Source organism: Zonotrichia albicollis, chromosome 4 (assembly GCF_047830755.1).
Source record: "Zonotrichia albicollis isolate bZonAlb1 chromosome 4, bZonAlb1.hap1, whole genome shotgun sequence".
In the NCBI taxonomy this organism is placed as follows: Eukaryota; Metazoa; Chordata; class Aves; order Passeriformes; family Passerellidae; genus Zonotrichia; species Zonotrichia albicollis.
In genome coordinates, this window is record NC_133822.1 from 69,504,316 (window position 1) to 69,520,363 (window position 16,048).

Genomic DNA, 16,048 nt, shown 5'->3' on the forward strand with positions numbered 1-16,048 from the left:
TTTTTGCTTTTTATAATCCAAATCTAATGTACTAGGGCTAGACTATAGCCATAAATCAGTTATTTAGTTGTATTTGAGATTTAACATCTCCCATAAAGAAAAAAACTTTTATCTAAAGTTTTGTTTGAGGTAGCATTGGAAAATAGTTTGTGGTGAGTATGTGCTTCATGCACAAAACTAAGACCTTGAAGAATTTTACAGTTATACATTTAGAATTAGTTTGTCATGCATTAAGTTTCTTAGAGAGAGAGAGTGTAAGATTCTTGCAACTGAAATTTGATTGACTTTTTCTGTCTTTTTCTGAGCTGCCTTTATAGTCTATGACAAAAAGCAAGAGCTTCAAGAGCCCAGTTTGTCTCATCATGAAGTCAGTCACGAATTGTGATCTAGAAATCGGTTCATACAACCGATCTGGTATAGAGGTGTATGTTATTAACAAATAAAGTAGCTGAAACAAGCCCTATCCCAAAGATAACTAATTGATCTGAAAGTGTAAATGACAGGTTTATGTTCAGCCCAACACCATTCTTTGTAACCAGGACATTTGAATGCCTTTAACTTACAGAAAGACAGCATTTGTATCTATACCAGCAACCAAAGAAAGTAGCCTTAAATTTTAATGTATCTTTTTGTTGTTCAAATGTTACACTTGTTTTAGAACAGCTGGTTACTTAAAATCAACACAGATGAAGAATTTGAGTTTTGGAATCAGAGAATCCTAAGGAAGTTTTTTATTCAGCTTTGTTCTTGTCCTTATATCATTCAGCACCACTTTTAATTTCTGTAGGTTTATTTGTTGTCCCATGTAGAAAAGTTGTTGTCATAAAAAAATGCAGGAGTTTTAAAAGTAGCTTTGGGAGTTTTAAAAGTAGCTTTGAGAAGAGGAACAATGAAATATCTTCAGATAATGACACCAAATGTCTCCTGAATCACCAAATCCTGAGTGGCATTTGATGTTTCATTCTCAATAAATGTGGGAGTGCAAATTTATCTATTGAAATACAACTCTTTTCAATTTAAAAAGTTATTTACACTGAAGTAGCAGAAACATGTGCTATGAAACATGCATAATAAACCCAACCCAATGGAAATTTTGTATCATAAATTATCAGTGCAGGTCCTGCAATCACCTGCAGGTCTTACTTGAAGAATGTCAAGTGAGTCTGGCCCCTCTGCTCTAAAACACACAGACAACTTCCTTGGCCTGTTGCACACAGAATTGGCCAGTGAGATCCTGCCAGTATTGATGATTTTGAAATGCATCTCTTCTTTGTATGTCAGAACTATAGTACAGTTGAATTCTGAGCCTCATCTTTAAATACATTTTCTTACCTATTTCTCTTCTTGTGTTCAAGGAAGTGAAGGCTTACTTTTTACAAAAAAGAAGTCCAATTCCATTGCAGTTGCTGATTTATATTGTAGGGAAATGGCATGTCAGAGAGGTTCTCCTACTTTGATGCGACATTCCTACTCTGTGGTAAGTCAGATCCCTGCTCATTCCAGGTTTTTAAGTCCATCTACATAGCCTGCCCCAAAATTGTTAATAATCAAGTGGTAGGAAAGGTCATGTAACCATATGGGCTTTGTCTCACTGTTGCCATTCAATGTTTCCTTCTGCTGTGGTGCACTGTGTGGATGAGTTTGTCAGCAAAAATTTATGATCACTAATGAGTAGACACCCTTTTGAAGTGTTCAGATTTCCAGTCTGGTGTTCAAATGGAAATACAGGGATCATGGGCCCAGTCACAAAAAATTAACTTCCCCTTAGTGAAGCTGATCTTCAGTAATGATCAATAGAGAGACACTGATTCTCTAAGGAGACATAAGAGGACAAATTGGTGGAATAGAGGTCAGGTTCCTTTGGAAGGACCTTGTCTCTTTCCATTAACTGTAAAGGGAAACTGGAGGGACTGGCTTTCCTAGAGAAAGTTATGTTCTGTAATACTCTGCTCCATTCTATTACTGCACCCTAGTGAAAGTCACTCTGGGTTGCCAGAAATGCACGACTTCCATTGCACTTTAAATCTACCATCCTTTCATATTTCATGGATAAATATATTTTTTAAAGATGTGACCTGTTGTTATTTTGAGTTCAAGTGTATGGGTTTTTTTGTGTTCTCCCTATAAGCTCTGATCAAAAGAAATCACAATTAAAAAAGTTTTACTGAATTTGGATGGTTTCAGAACATTTATATGTTCCTAAATGCTTTTTCTCTTGGATTTTGCAGGGACCTGGCTCAGATTATGAACCATTACTGAAACAAAGACGAAAATTCTTGCTCTCAGATGAATCCCCCAGTAAGTAAACTGTACAATTATATAACAGATTTTGCAGTCTTAATGCTTTCACAAGCATAGCATGCAAAGATTGAGACACATTATGTATTTGTTTAGGAGGAGGATACATTTTGGAAATACTACTGTAAAGTACAAATGATGCATATATAGAGATTTTTATTTCTTGGACTCCACAAATAATTTATGTAGGCAATAAAATTTAATGAGTGCCCTTATTAGCTTTCAAAAGCTCCTTCTGTTGTGCAGTGCATTAACATCCACTTCTTCCCCTTCCCTACTGTCTTATAAATTTCTGTGTCTTAATAGAATTCTTCATGGATCTGAATGTTAACCAATATCCAAACATTCACTCTCTTCTGCATCTTTAGATCCCAAGCTAAATGATTGTAATTTTACCTAAGTGATAGTGATAAATTAAATAATGGTATTTTCACATTTTTGTTTTAATAGAAAGTATCTCAAAATTGTCATCACATATGAGATCATCAGACAGTCTTTCTTCATTGATCTCAGAGAAAGAGTATATTAAATCACTAGATCTTTCATCAAATGAGCTGGAGAACATTGATGCCATCAGCCAGAACAGCTGCTTAATAAGTCGTCTGGAACACCTTGAGAAACTGGAGCTCCACCAAAATGCTCTTACAAACATTCCAGAACAACTGTGTGAAGTAATTCTGCATAATTTTATGTAACACTAGTTGAAATTAGTTAAAATAAAGTGTTGATATCTAATAATGTAATCCATATATATTGTAATAATGTATCCATAGCAATATTACTCAAGAACATGGCTCATACATTTACTCAACTTTCATTCAGTGGATTCATTAGGAAAAAAAGTGTTTTCATGGGATTGTTTAAAGTAATTTACTGCAGAGAACTGCTTTAAGATGTGTGATATTAAGTAGCATAATAATGGCAATGGAACTGCAGGCAATTAATATCTTAAATTTAATAAATGGAGCTAATTGTTTTTGAATAATGCCCTATAGTTTTTTGTAAAAAACATTATAGGTTACATTGGTATGATCGCTATTTTCTCCTACTTTTACATAGTGAGATAAATATAAATAAATCTATAATTTGTATAAAAATATAACTCAATTGCAAACATATAAATTCATCTTTTCTTTTAACTTTTTTCAAACAAATGATCCTTTTCTTTCAGAACTTGAAATGCCTGACTTACCTGGACTTGCACAGTAACCGATTCACGGCTTTCCCGCCGTACTTACTGAGGATGAATTGTATCTCAAACCTCGACATCTCACGAAATGACATCGGCCCTTCCTTTGCTCTGGATCCCAACCTCAGATGTCCAACTCTAAAGCAACTCAACCTTTCATACAATCAGTTGGTGTGCACTCCTGAATTTCTTACAAGTGTTGCTGAAAATCTGGAGCAGCTCTCGCTGGAAGGGTGAGTAGCATGAGTAAATGGACTGCAGCATAATAAACATAATAGGAAATAATAGGTTTGTCATGCATAATGATGACTCTTTATACCATGTAAAGAAAGGATTGTTTAGTCACCGGTGGAACACTGCCATTGTCTTCCAAATGTGTAAATTGCTACAGTTTTTGTAGTTGGATTGCAAAGTACAAGATATGGGAATGACTTTGGACCTTGTTGGAATCTAGATTCTGTTGGAATCTGATGAAACAGCATTGCTGTTCCATTACCATACTAAATAAGTTGTAGTTCAGTTTCTTTCTGCTCCACCCTATTAATCCACAGGGCTGTGTAGTCTGACACACTCAATTAGGTTTTCTGCATACACAGTACAGTTTCCACGGTATTTCATATGCATAAAAGCTTTTCTGGAAGTAGTAGTAGTAATGTAATTTTAGGTATTGGTATGGATATGTTTTAAGCCACAGAAACAGGTTAAAACATGTAGCTTTTTGTTTGCCAGCACTTATTATCATATTTCTTAGTGAGGTAATTCATACCCATGTGGAATTCTTAAGAATGCGGTTGGTGATAGCTCTGTAAACTGCAGAGGCTGTCTCATTCATTTCCTACAGTTCGTGCTAAATCAGATGGTGAACTTTGTTAGTAATACTACCCTGGCATAACAGTGGATGGATCTTTTATCTCTATATTTTCGGGATCTTTCGCTTCCTCTTTCTAGTGTTTTTCTCCCTAGACTACATTGTGTAAAATTATATACTCATCCTGAATTGCATTCCATACAGGAAGTTTTTTTTAATTTCGTAGGTTGTTAGTAATTCTGTAATATTGCAAGCAGATACTTTTAGTACACAGAACCTCTCACAAATGCAGCAGTCCTCTTTGCATGGGATTGAGCTCCAGTATGTAATCAGAAAATTAAACGTTGCAATACATTTTGACACTTGATCTCCAAATTAATTAAACTGATTTTAATACCAGTCATGTTATTCCATGCTGACACATGTTCTAGTGGTTTTGCTGACTGGTTAGTCTTTATCTATATAAAGTCTTCTTTTTGCTTTACTGGTGTAAGGATGATTTTGTCAGATCAACACTACTTTCACCTTTTACCTAATAGTTTCTAAATGGATTATTTTTTCTTGTTGTTCCCACAGAAACAAGATTTCATGCTTATGTTCACCCCTATGCTTGAAAGACCTGAAAATTTTAAACATTAGTAAGAACAGTATTTCATCCCTTGCTGAGAATGTCTTCATGGGCTGTACAAAACTGGAGCAGTTCAATGCCAGGATGAATGTTCTTGGTAAGTATCTGTTAAAATAGGGTTCACCTTCTAGAAATTATTCCAAGTCACAAAATTCCTCTGCCCATCAACATTTGGAGTCTTGGAAGGACAGAAAAGAGTAAAACAAATACTAGTCCTTGTTTATAGAGTTTCCTAAGCATCAGCTTGTGATCACTGAAGCCTAGAGCATGCTTCCAGTCATTTGATCTGACTCACCCAACTCCTCTTGTTCCTGAGTTTGGAGTGGATGCTGTAAAAATGGCTGAGTGCACTTGAGATTGTACACACTGCTGAGGAAGGTTCAAGGAAGAGAAAGTCCTTGAGATTTAGCTTGCAAATCTAGTACTAATGCAGGTTTAGTACTGTACTGAAATATATAGATGCATCCTGGTTTGTGTAAACAGCAGTGTGACCATCAGAACCAGGGCAGGGATTGTCCCCCTGTGCTCAGCGCTGGTGAGGCCACACCTCAAATCCTGTGTTCAGTTTGGTACTTGCAGTACAGTAAAGTACTGCAAGTAAGATTATTTTGGTGTTTAATGCCACCAGGAGATGAAGGATAACAATGTATAATTTGTTAAAAGATGATATGTTAATTAATTTTGGGACTTTAGTTTTTAATAAGCTTTAAGAAAAAGGATTTGAACTGTGCCTTTGGTAGGTGATACCTTCGTATGAAAATGATAGACTGACCTTTTAGTCTGTGTAAACTCCAGACTTTAAAATAATTTAAACCATTCTCAAAATCATAGGATTAACCCCTTTTTCTCTCTAGAAAAGATACCTGACTTGTCATCCAGCATAACAAGTTTAAAATTATCCCAGAATTGTTTTATTAATATTCCAGAAGCTATTCTTCTTCTACCACAGTAAGTTACTCTTTTATTCATTGATGTTAATGTCAAGTTCTTGATAAAGAAAATCTGATGACAAAATTGTTTTGCATGGTTTACTGATTTTCAGGGAATCCTCATTCGGTAAATCCAGAACTTGGTAGCTTTTAAACTGAAGACAAATTAGTCACATTTTCTTCATGATTCTGAAAAATTCTGTTCCTCAGATTCAAATTGCTGTGGTTGAAAATATATTCCTTGACAGCTGAAGCTGACAATTCTTTAATTGAGAGTAATAGAATTCTCATATTTTCTTGGAACCAACAATAAAAATATATCAGCAATTTTTTTAGTTCTGCAGACTTTTGCACAAGACTATTGAGATTAGTTTTTCACTTCCTAAATGACATGAGATACTTATTCTCAAAGAAAAACACTTCCTCCAGAAGGAGTTGTGGTGAATAAACATGTGACATTTATTTTGCCATACATTCAAAGCATTGCTTATGTGAAAATTGGACTTTTGCTTTTTTTATAAAAGTTGCTGACCTTAACAGATCACTAGAATGAGATTGTGGAGGGAGTGCTTGGAAGGGGTGATCCAATAGGTGTGGGGAAATGAGAGTGCTCTCATTACCATAGAGAGAGCAGATCCACAGAATGGGAGTTTATATTAATGAAATTACCATGATATTGCACAATTTCAGCATGCTAACATTCACAGCTGCAGATTTAATGGATGTGTTGAAAAAATGCGTTTTTCAGGTTCTACATCTCACAGCTCAAACAAATCAGGAAGGTGTTGCATGCAATTTTGTGTGCTTCATGTTTCATAGTAACATAAACTTGTCCAATAGGTCTAGGTGAACTATGTAATTTCTGCACATACATGTATTTGCATACAAGTATATCTACTTTATTTGGATTTCAGTCAGAAAACCATCTCTTCTGATAGCTAATCCACTTGTTTATTAAAAATTAATATAGCTTTGGTTTCAACTAATCTGGGTTTTATTTTTTCATTTGCTAACTTCTCTCTTTTTTATTTTCATGCTTTTAGTTTGAGATCAGTAGATTTAAGCCAAAACAAGATCACAAGCCTGCCTGGACCGATGCACTGGAAATCACTAAATTTAAGGGAGCTGTTATTTAATCATAATCAAATAGATGTCTTGGACTTGAGTGAAAAGGCATGTGCATGGTCTAGGCTAGAAAAGCTACACCTCTCCCACAACAAGTTAAAGGAGGTAAAGTGTAAGATTCTGCTTCAAGAAAATTTAATTGCTTTCAGTTGAATGCAGTTTTTCAATGTTAATTTGATTTTCGTGTCACCTCTCATACAAGTGCATTGTGTTAGTGAAGTGTTATGTAAGTGCAAATATTTCCTTCCTCTGTGAAGGAAAATTGCTATATGCTATTCAGCTTTTCTGCCTGGAATGTGTCATATACTCAGTTTGTATACTGAATTACTTATAAGGTCTTTTCTCTCTTACTGTAGGATATTAGGCCTGTTTATTACAAGAAATGAACTACAGCAGTAAAAATAATACCTAGTTCTGTTAAATAATTAATGTATTCATGTTCCTCCTTTTTTTAACATTTAATTGCCCATTAAATGTTCTTTTATTTAGATTCCTCCTCAGATTGGCTTCCTAGAGAACTTGACTTCTCTGGATGTAAGTCATAATCCTGATTTGAGATTCTTTCCTGATGAAATGGGAAGACTGTCCAAAGTCTGGGATCTTCCTTTGGAAGGACTCCATCTTAATTTAGACTTCAAGCATGTGGGATGCAAAGCCAGAGACATTATCAGGTTTGTTGCCCTGTTGTTGTTGAATATTCCTGGTTTGCTTTCTTGGGATTTGCAGTAAGCACTGAGGAAATACCATGCTGGTTTGTAAAGACATGCTGGTTTTTCATATGAAATCCAGCCTGCTGTTGTGTGGGAGGTTATGATAACAACACACACAGATAACAGAGTGGTTTAGACTATACTATTATTACCTCTTGAATTTGATGCTTCCACAAACTGTGCAATAAGTGATGCTTACCAATTATTTGTAATATGTTTATTGTGTTCTCCAGTTCCTCTGTGCACTGCACAGAGCACAATTTTGGGATAATTACAAAGCAAAAAAAGACATATTCTGAATTAAACTTTAGCTTTCAAATCAGAAATTGGAGTAGACTGTTAAAAGAACAGTAATATCAAATACTAAATACTAAATACTATCAGATACTAAAAATGTGAAGAAAATTGTATGGTTCTAGATTTTTCTTTGTTCTTGAGTTCTGTTCATATTTTTCTTTGTTATACACTTCTGTGAGTTTGCAAACTTTTTCTACCAGATTTCTTCAGCAGCGACTGAAGAAGGCAGTGCCTTACAACAGAATGAAGCTCATGATTGTTGGGAACACTGGCAGTGGGAAAACCACCCTGCTGCAACAGCTCATGAGAAGCAAACGAACAGAACTGGGCTCTCCAAAAGCTACAGTAGGCATTGATGTGAAAGACTGGATCATTCAAGGGAAAGGCAAAATGAAGAAGGAGCTTATATTAAATGTGTGGGACTTTGGAGGTATTTCCTGAGTTTATTTTCCTTTCCTATTGTCTTTTCTAACATTTTAATGCATTAATTATTCTTAGAGTCAGCCTGTGGTGATTCAGACTGGGGACATTAGAATCACAAACATACACCCAAAGTCCAATGACCACTTATAAATTAGAGGATTCTGTAAATTAGCAGCTAATCCCTCAAATTTAATATAAAGCCTCAGGAATTTCTTATCGCCAAATGTTGTTTGACCACTCATTTCAACTCTAATACTTAGAATAATCATTTCAGAAGAGTAAGAAACTGCTTGGAATCACCAGAGGAATCTTTCATTAAACTGTTTCTCCATTTTGTAGTCCAGGTCTCTATAGGCTCTGCAATATCACAAGTTTGCAAGGTCACAGACAACAGAGCACTTAGGATGATTCTTTGAGCCTTGTGTTTCTGGAAACCTTTCTAAGTTTGTGGGAATAAAGAAGTACTTCTACAATCCAGGGATGTTTGAGGCTATAGAAAAGTTATTTTTAAACAGATGTCTGTCATCATTTAAATACTATCCATCTACAAAGGTCTATCACAATGCATAAGCACAGATCAGTGCCATTCAAGCTGGATGGCCAGCTTTAGTTGTAATTTTCAGTGCTTTATTATGTGAAGTTGCTGAAAGTATAGGAGAAAGGAAAGGAAGAAAGTAAAGGGAATGGAAAGAGTGAGGGAGAAATTCAGTATTGAGGTTTTAAAAGAATCACAACCTTTTAAGTTGTCCATGCAGCAACCATGTTTATCCAGTTAAATCTTACATTGATATAAAACCAGTGTGTTTAAACATTACACTTCAATCTGTGAGCTACCACAGAGTGCCTTCCTAAAATTTGTAGTTCTTATGGTTTCCTGTGAATTTATATAAAGTTCTGCAAACATTAATTTCACTTCTGAACTCGTGGTCTGGGGACATGTGTTCCTCTGCCTTTTTGTGACCTGCAGATGTTCAGTCAAGGAAGTACTAAACAATGGAAATTTTTGATCATTAGGACAAGAGGAGTTCTACAGTACCCATCCTCATTTCATGACCCAGAGGGCTTTGTATCTTGCTGTTTATGATCTCAGCAAAGGACAAGCAGAGGTGGATGCTATGAAGCCATGGCTTTTTAACATCAAGGTAAGACTTGAAGAATGGAATTCTCCTTTCCAGGGAGCTGTAGGTGAACAGCACATTAACCATAAATATTTATATAGGGGAAGAAGAAAAAAAAAGTTCAAAAAATAAGAACAGTAATATTAAACAAGAGCTGACATACATCATGTATTGGAAATGACAGTAATTTTAGACATAAAAAGACATGATCAGCACCGTTTTGGTCTTAAAATGTACAAAGTGATTAGCAAAAGAATAGTTTGCATATTCTGGAAATATTTTAAATTTACTGATAAAAATAAGAAAGGAATAGTATTAAAGAAATAATGAGTTAAACTTCATTTTTCTTTTACACCATTATAAACTTTGGGGAAATCAGAATTAGACTAATTTAAAACTCATAGATAGATACAGGTCTGAAACCATGCTATTAAGTGTATGCTTAGTATCCTATTATTAATAGGAATTATTCCAGAACTATGGTAGCAGATTGACCTGAGAACCTGCCGTGTATTTGTCATTTTTTTATAAGTGTTTATCTCCATTTTTGGAGCCATTCCATGGTGAGTGAGCATTACTTGTCTTTTCTTTTATAGAATGCTTAGCCATGACTGGGCAATACACTCACATAAAGAGTTTCTTTACTGTTCCTGTTAATGAACTTGTCTTTTCCACTCTTTTCACCTTGGGCAGTAATACAAGACACAGCAGTCAGTTTAGTGTTGATGAAAATCACTTCTGATGTGCTCTCCTTTGCTGTGCAGTACCTGCTGATGTTTCCCTGCTGCCCTGTTCCAAAGACAGCTAGCAAAATACCATTTCTTTCTATTCCATTTTGTTAGATGTTCTTAAAAAAAAGTCCCTCTATTTTACTGCCAACAGTGTTAATCTGCAAAGAATGAAATACAGATGTACACTCCTTCCTTTTGGAAAAAGCTAATTTTTTAATATTTCTCTTTTGAAATAGCTCTCTGAATGTTTGACTAAATTGCTCACATTTTATGTGAATATAAAACTCTAAAATCAACCTTTGCTGTTGAGTTAATAAATAGCATGGATCTCACTATCAGGCTCGAGCATCAACATCCCCTGTGATTCTTGTTGGCACTCATCTGGATGTTTCTGATGAAATGCAACGTAAGGTCTGCATGAGTAAAATCACCAGAGAGCTGCTGAACAAGCGGGGCTTCCCAGCAATCCAGGATTACCACTTTGTCAATGCCACAGAAGAATCTGATTCCATCATCAGACTTAGGAAAATCATCATAAAGGAGAGTCTTCACTTCAAGGTGAGATACATACTGTTGTTGAAAACATCCTTGTTTTACTTAAGTGAATGCATTTTTGAATATTAATGCGTAATTAAATAAATGACTGTGTGGTACCAAAGTCATCTTGCCTTCTATAAAATAATAGCGCAGCAAAATAATGAAGGAAATTCACCAGGTTTGTTTTAATTAGATTTTCTTCCCAAAAAATTCAACTTAGTAAAATACCAGCCAAGTTCTGTTTTCAAGCACTACGGCCATAAATCAAGTATTCAATGAAAAACAAGCCATCTTTGTCTTACAAAGAATTTTAATTAAAACCTTGATTTCTTGGGCAGCATCATGTAATTACAGTAAGTATTGCAAGATTTCAGGGGACAGGAAATAGAATGTTGTGGTTTGTGAAAACCAACTGATTTCTCATTTACTGATTTTAGTTTACATAGTGTGAAACTGTTTTTATAAAGAGGAAAGTGAATTAAAGCAGGAAAGGAAGATCCTGTGGACTGAGTGATCCTCCTAGACTGGAATATCTGCACTTGTAATTCTGTCTCCAGAGTCATTCCAATTCATTCCCTGCTCTATCCTTAGCCACAACATGAAGCCCTGAGTGGGAATGAAGAGACCTGGCCAGACATGGAACTTGTAGAAAGACAGGATCTTGTCTGTAACAAAAGAATGTACTTGTTTTTTTTAATTTATGCAACAACACATTTTTCATTTTTTGTTTATGTCATAGCACATTAAAGAGAAAAGGTGATGTCCTGTGCTACTTAAATCAATGGTCAAGAGCTTCATAAATTGTACCAGAACCCAAATTTCTTTCAAATGACTGCTTGGAAGATTTTGTAGAGCAAATGATGTATTTATAACTGGCCTCACACCAGTGGTGCTACAAATGAGTTATAGTGTACACACCTCTCTTGTTTCTCTCGGGAATTAGCAGCTTAGCCATATCCAAATTCTCTCTAACTTCATTCCACAGTGCAAGGAACAGCTAATCAGTCCTAAATGGCAAGGAGGTGCCCTCTCAAGTGAAATGGGTTAATTCCTCCTCTCATACATCCAGCAGGCATGAATTGAGCTGGTGTTTTTATGTGGCTCTGTGTCTCACCATACTTAGTGAACACCCCAGGGAAGTTCTGTTTTTGGAAAAATGTTCCTTTAATGTCTGCATCTCTTGAGACTATGACTTAAACTGATGTTTAAACTTCTACACAGATGTAAGATGGCCTGAAAGGAGACAATTACCATAAATTATGTAGGTAATTTGTGAAAGGAATGTTACAAGGCTTCAATCTCTAATCTTCTTAGAGATTAGACCACATTAGTTTAATATTCAGCATTGTCATCAAGTACTCCGGAGTCTTTGAAATTACACAAGGTGCTAATTTCATCTGCGCAAGGTACCAATTATATTTTTGACACATCAAAAACATCACAGTACATTGGTGAGAGAAAAATTACAGTTATGAGGCCAGTTTGTAAATATTGGGAAAGTTGTTTCCCATTTCCTCAGAAAAGTTGGTGGATCAGCACTCATGGAGAAAGGAAAACCTGACTGGGTACTAGTGATTGCCAAATACCAAAGGGTGTCTGCAGGAAGGAACAGAGGCTCAGGAAACAGGCACAGGGCACCCACCCATTTGTGTCACTCATGTGGCTTGATTTATTTCATTCTAATTCTCTTGTCCACTGACTGCCAGCAATGGAGACTTTTAATCAAGCTACTACCGTCTTCCCTCCCATTTATCTAAATACATGGCTAGAGATTTGCATACTACAAGAAGTATAGGTTTTTATTATTATTTTGTCTATTGCTCTGTATTAACTGAAGATGTATGATATAATCTGCTCATACAGTGAATATTTCCCTTTTACTTTGAACAAAAGTTTCTCTCTGAAATAACATCTTCTGAGAGACCTCATTTATTATTTTTTTGTGTACAAGTAATATGGAAATATTTTCTTCTCTGAGTAGTTATTTATAGGAAGACATTATAATTCTGAAAGAATAATTACGTCTACCTTTCAGAAGCCATGTTAGTCAATAAATGAGTGTTCTTGTTCCTTTCTGCTTCTATTGAGTGGACATACACTTTATATCTTAGTTTTATTTTCTTCATTTCACATGAATAAATGAATACATTTAAGATTATTATTCATAATTTTACAGATCAGAGATCAGCCAGTGGTTGGTCAGCTAATTCCTGACAGCTACCTGGAGCTGGAAAAGAGAATTTTGCTGGAACGTAAAAATGTCCCAGTGGAATTTCCTGTAATTGATCAGAAGCGCTTGCTGGAACTGGTACAAGAAGGCCAGCTACAGCTGGATGAAAATGAACTCCCTCATGCAATTCACTTTCTGAATGAATCAGGTAAAATATTCTCTTCTATGTGTGTTTGTTAACATTTTGCTGTAAGTCTGCAGCTGACAGATCTGTACATGATTTTACATCTTTCACAGGGAAGCCACACAATGGTAAACTGAGGTGTCTAAGCTTGGGTAACATCAGTTTGTTAAACCACATTATTAGGAAAGGAATTCCATGATGTGAAGGATCAGCACTGTAACAGTTTATATCTCTTTCTCTCTTTTACCCCTCCTTGAAAACATTCTACTGCTGGTTAGGCAGCATAGTTGCAGAAGAAAGATGCAATTGCTCCAATCACTCAGAATTGTGGTTAGAGAAACATATGTAACAGTTTATCTCAATGCAGTACTGACTTCATCAGATTAAATAATAAACCACACAGATCATAGCAAAAAAAGCAAGTCAGATTAAAAATCTAACAAAAATTCTGAAAATAAAGGTAAAGCTGAACTTGATGTTCTTGCACTCTACTGTTCTGAGATACTGACATCAATAAAACTGTATTTATTATTCAAATTCTTTATGTCAAGTCATATAATAAAAACAGCCCAGAGTGGAGTGCTTACTTTGCTTGATATTGATCTTGTGCAATGCATTGCTAATTACAGTATTCTTTGTGCAGGTGTTCTCCTTCATTTCCAAGACCCAGCACTTCAGCTGAGAGATCTGTATTTCGTAGATCCAAAGTGGCTGTGTAAAATCATGGCACAGGTCAGACTGAACACTCTTTGTGTATGCATTTATGGTACATTTTCCCCTGTCTAAAATCACTGTAACTCATCAATGTTCCTTCTTCACCATTTCTTTATTGTTTCATAATCTAGAATTTTCTCAAGGACCACGTTTTTTTTACGTTGTTCTTTTCTATTTCTGTTGCTTTCTGGACAACTGTATTGTTGCTTCTCTGTTCTTACATTGTAATGTCCTATATAATTTAAACTGCAACAGACACAAGAATACATGTAGAATAGAAAAACCCCATGGATGCAAGGTAATCCTGCAATATGTTGCCACAGGTTGGGATGAAAGCTGGAACTTTGGGCTAAAGGCTGTAAGAATGGGGAAGAATTTTAATTGTATGCCAGGTACAGATGGCAGAGAGACAAGTGAGTGGATATGAAGTTGGAATGGGAGAGCAGCAGTCTGACTGCTTAAGTGAGACCATCATTGAAATGTTGATCTAGAAACACTCTCAAAATTTATTATATATATTCATATTTTCTAACCTCTGAAACTTTCATCTAATTATGAATGTACACCTGAAATTGTTTCACTTTTTTTTAAAAGATTCTGATGGTGAAAGTGGAAGGCTGTTCTAAATACCCTAAGGGAATTGTGAAGCGTTCAGATGTGGAAAAATTCCTTTTGAAGAAGAGCAAATTCCCTAAAATCTATATGTCACAATACTTTAAGCTTCTGGAAAAGTTCCAGATTGCTTTGCCATTAGGAGAGGACCAACTGCTAATCCCAAGCAGGTAAGCAAGGAGCAAAACCCACAAATGACAGCTGTAGAGATAGATCAAAATTGAAACTTCCCATCAGGCTAACTAGTTTCACTGATCATCAGAGCATTTGGTACATGAAAGCATGACAGACTCTTTGTATATTAGTAAATGCTTTCAGAAGAGATATGTTAAACTGATCTTGTAGCAAATAAAGCTTATGTATCAACATGGTGGGTAAATGGAAACTATAAATGACAGAACGCTTTATGAGGATAGCACTTCTTTTACAGTTAGCATGTTTCAAGACTACAGCAAGGAGGTTATAATTTAGCTTCAGAGCACTGTGCCAGCATTGCAGATATTTATTGAAGTTTAAAAGATAACAAAACATTTCCATAACTTATTTGCATGAAGTGAGAACCACTCACAAGTTACTCAGAGGCACTACCTCCTTCAAAAATTGTACATACTAAATGTGGTGACAAAAAAGTGTCATGATTTTTAATGTGGTATTTTTGTTTTATGTGAAGCAAATAACTCAGTGTCTGTGCCTCAGTTACAGATTTCCCTAATGTGTTTGGTAATGTTTGTGGTGCCTAGTGGAGAGAGTGTTGCATGGCTGCCCTGATTAGGATTTTTATGTCCTTCAAAGCCCTGGGATAGGAAGATTTTATCTGAATATCTTACCTGCCTTATGTGTGTCTCAGCTTTTTCTCTTATTTGCGTTAAATATCTAACGATCCATTAGCGAGCCACTGTTGGGTTTAAATTGCAGTCAGAACTTCACTTTGACACAAGCAAGCATAATAAACAAACACACTATCTGGTAGCTCCCTGACCATCTGAATCATGCACTCATTAATAAATCATGCATTTTACATTATACATAATATATGTTATAAGCTCAGATATACTACATCATCAAATACTGTCTTAATATTTTTCTTCTTTCAGCTTGTCTGATCACAGACCTGTTATAGAGCTTCCCCACTGTGAAAATTCTGAAATTATCATCAGGCTTTATGAGATGCCATATTTTCCTATGGGATTTTGGTCCAGGCTCATCAACAGGTTGCTTGAGATATCTCCTTACATGCTCTCAGGAAGAGGTACAAATCTTTATCTTCAAAAGCAACAGTGTGCAAGTTTGCCTTGAATGCCAACATCTGCATGTTAAAGCTTTAGTCCCCAACACTGTTTTGCTTTAGCTAAATTCTGAACACTTCACAACTGTAAGAAAAAGACAGTGGTCGTTTTTGTAATTTAGAAGTATCCAGGATCAGATAGTGCCTGATCTTGCAGTTATGTGTAAAAGAAAATAAAGGTTTTAAGTGGTCCATTTCTCTCCTTCACATGCCAGAGATAGGGGAAATCCTTATGTTTGCTGCTATTTGATTCCACAAAGAATACAATAAGGGATATGTCTTCCACACAG

At 35.6% G+C, this 16,048-nt stretch overlaps 1 protein-coding gene across 4 annotated transcripts in view; it reads left to right on the forward strand.

Annotated features, from left to right (window-relative positions):
* The window catches only part of LRRK2 (leucine rich repeat kinase 2), a 62,203-nt gene that overhangs the window by 28,320 nt on the left and 17,835 nt on the right, over positions 1-16,048 (forward strand). For all 4 annotated transcript variants that reach the window (XR_012580130.1, XM_014275943.3, XM_026790294.2 and 1 more), the window contains 15 exons: positions 1,356-1,477; positions 2,229-2,298; positions 2,749-2,969; positions 3,470-3,720; positions 4,872-5,020; positions 5,778-5,871; positions 6,896-7,082; positions 7,467-7,648; positions 8,185-8,414; positions 9,422-9,549; positions 10,596-10,814; positions 12,970-13,171; positions 13,791-13,879; positions 14,456-14,643; positions 15,568-15,722. Coding sequence is in view for 3 of the 4 variants with exons in the window: in XM_014275943.3 (XP_014131418.2) it covers positions 1,356-1,477; positions 2,229-2,298; positions 2,749-2,969; positions 3,470-3,720; positions 4,872-5,020; positions 5,778-5,871; positions 6,896-7,082; positions 7,467-7,648; positions 8,185-8,414; positions 9,422-9,549; positions 10,596-10,814; positions 12,970-13,171; positions 13,791-13,879; positions 14,456-14,643; positions 15,568-15,722 (2,487 nt within the window). In the remaining variant the exon portion in view is untranslated. The remainder of the gene's footprint in view (positions 1-1,355; positions 1,478-2,228; positions 2,299-2,748; positions 2,970-3,469; positions 3,721-4,871; positions 5,021-5,777; positions 5,872-6,895; positions 7,083-7,466; positions 7,649-8,184; positions 8,415-9,421; positions 9,550-10,595; positions 10,815-12,969; positions 13,172-13,790; positions 13,880-14,455; positions 14,644-15,567; positions 15,723-16,048) is intronic.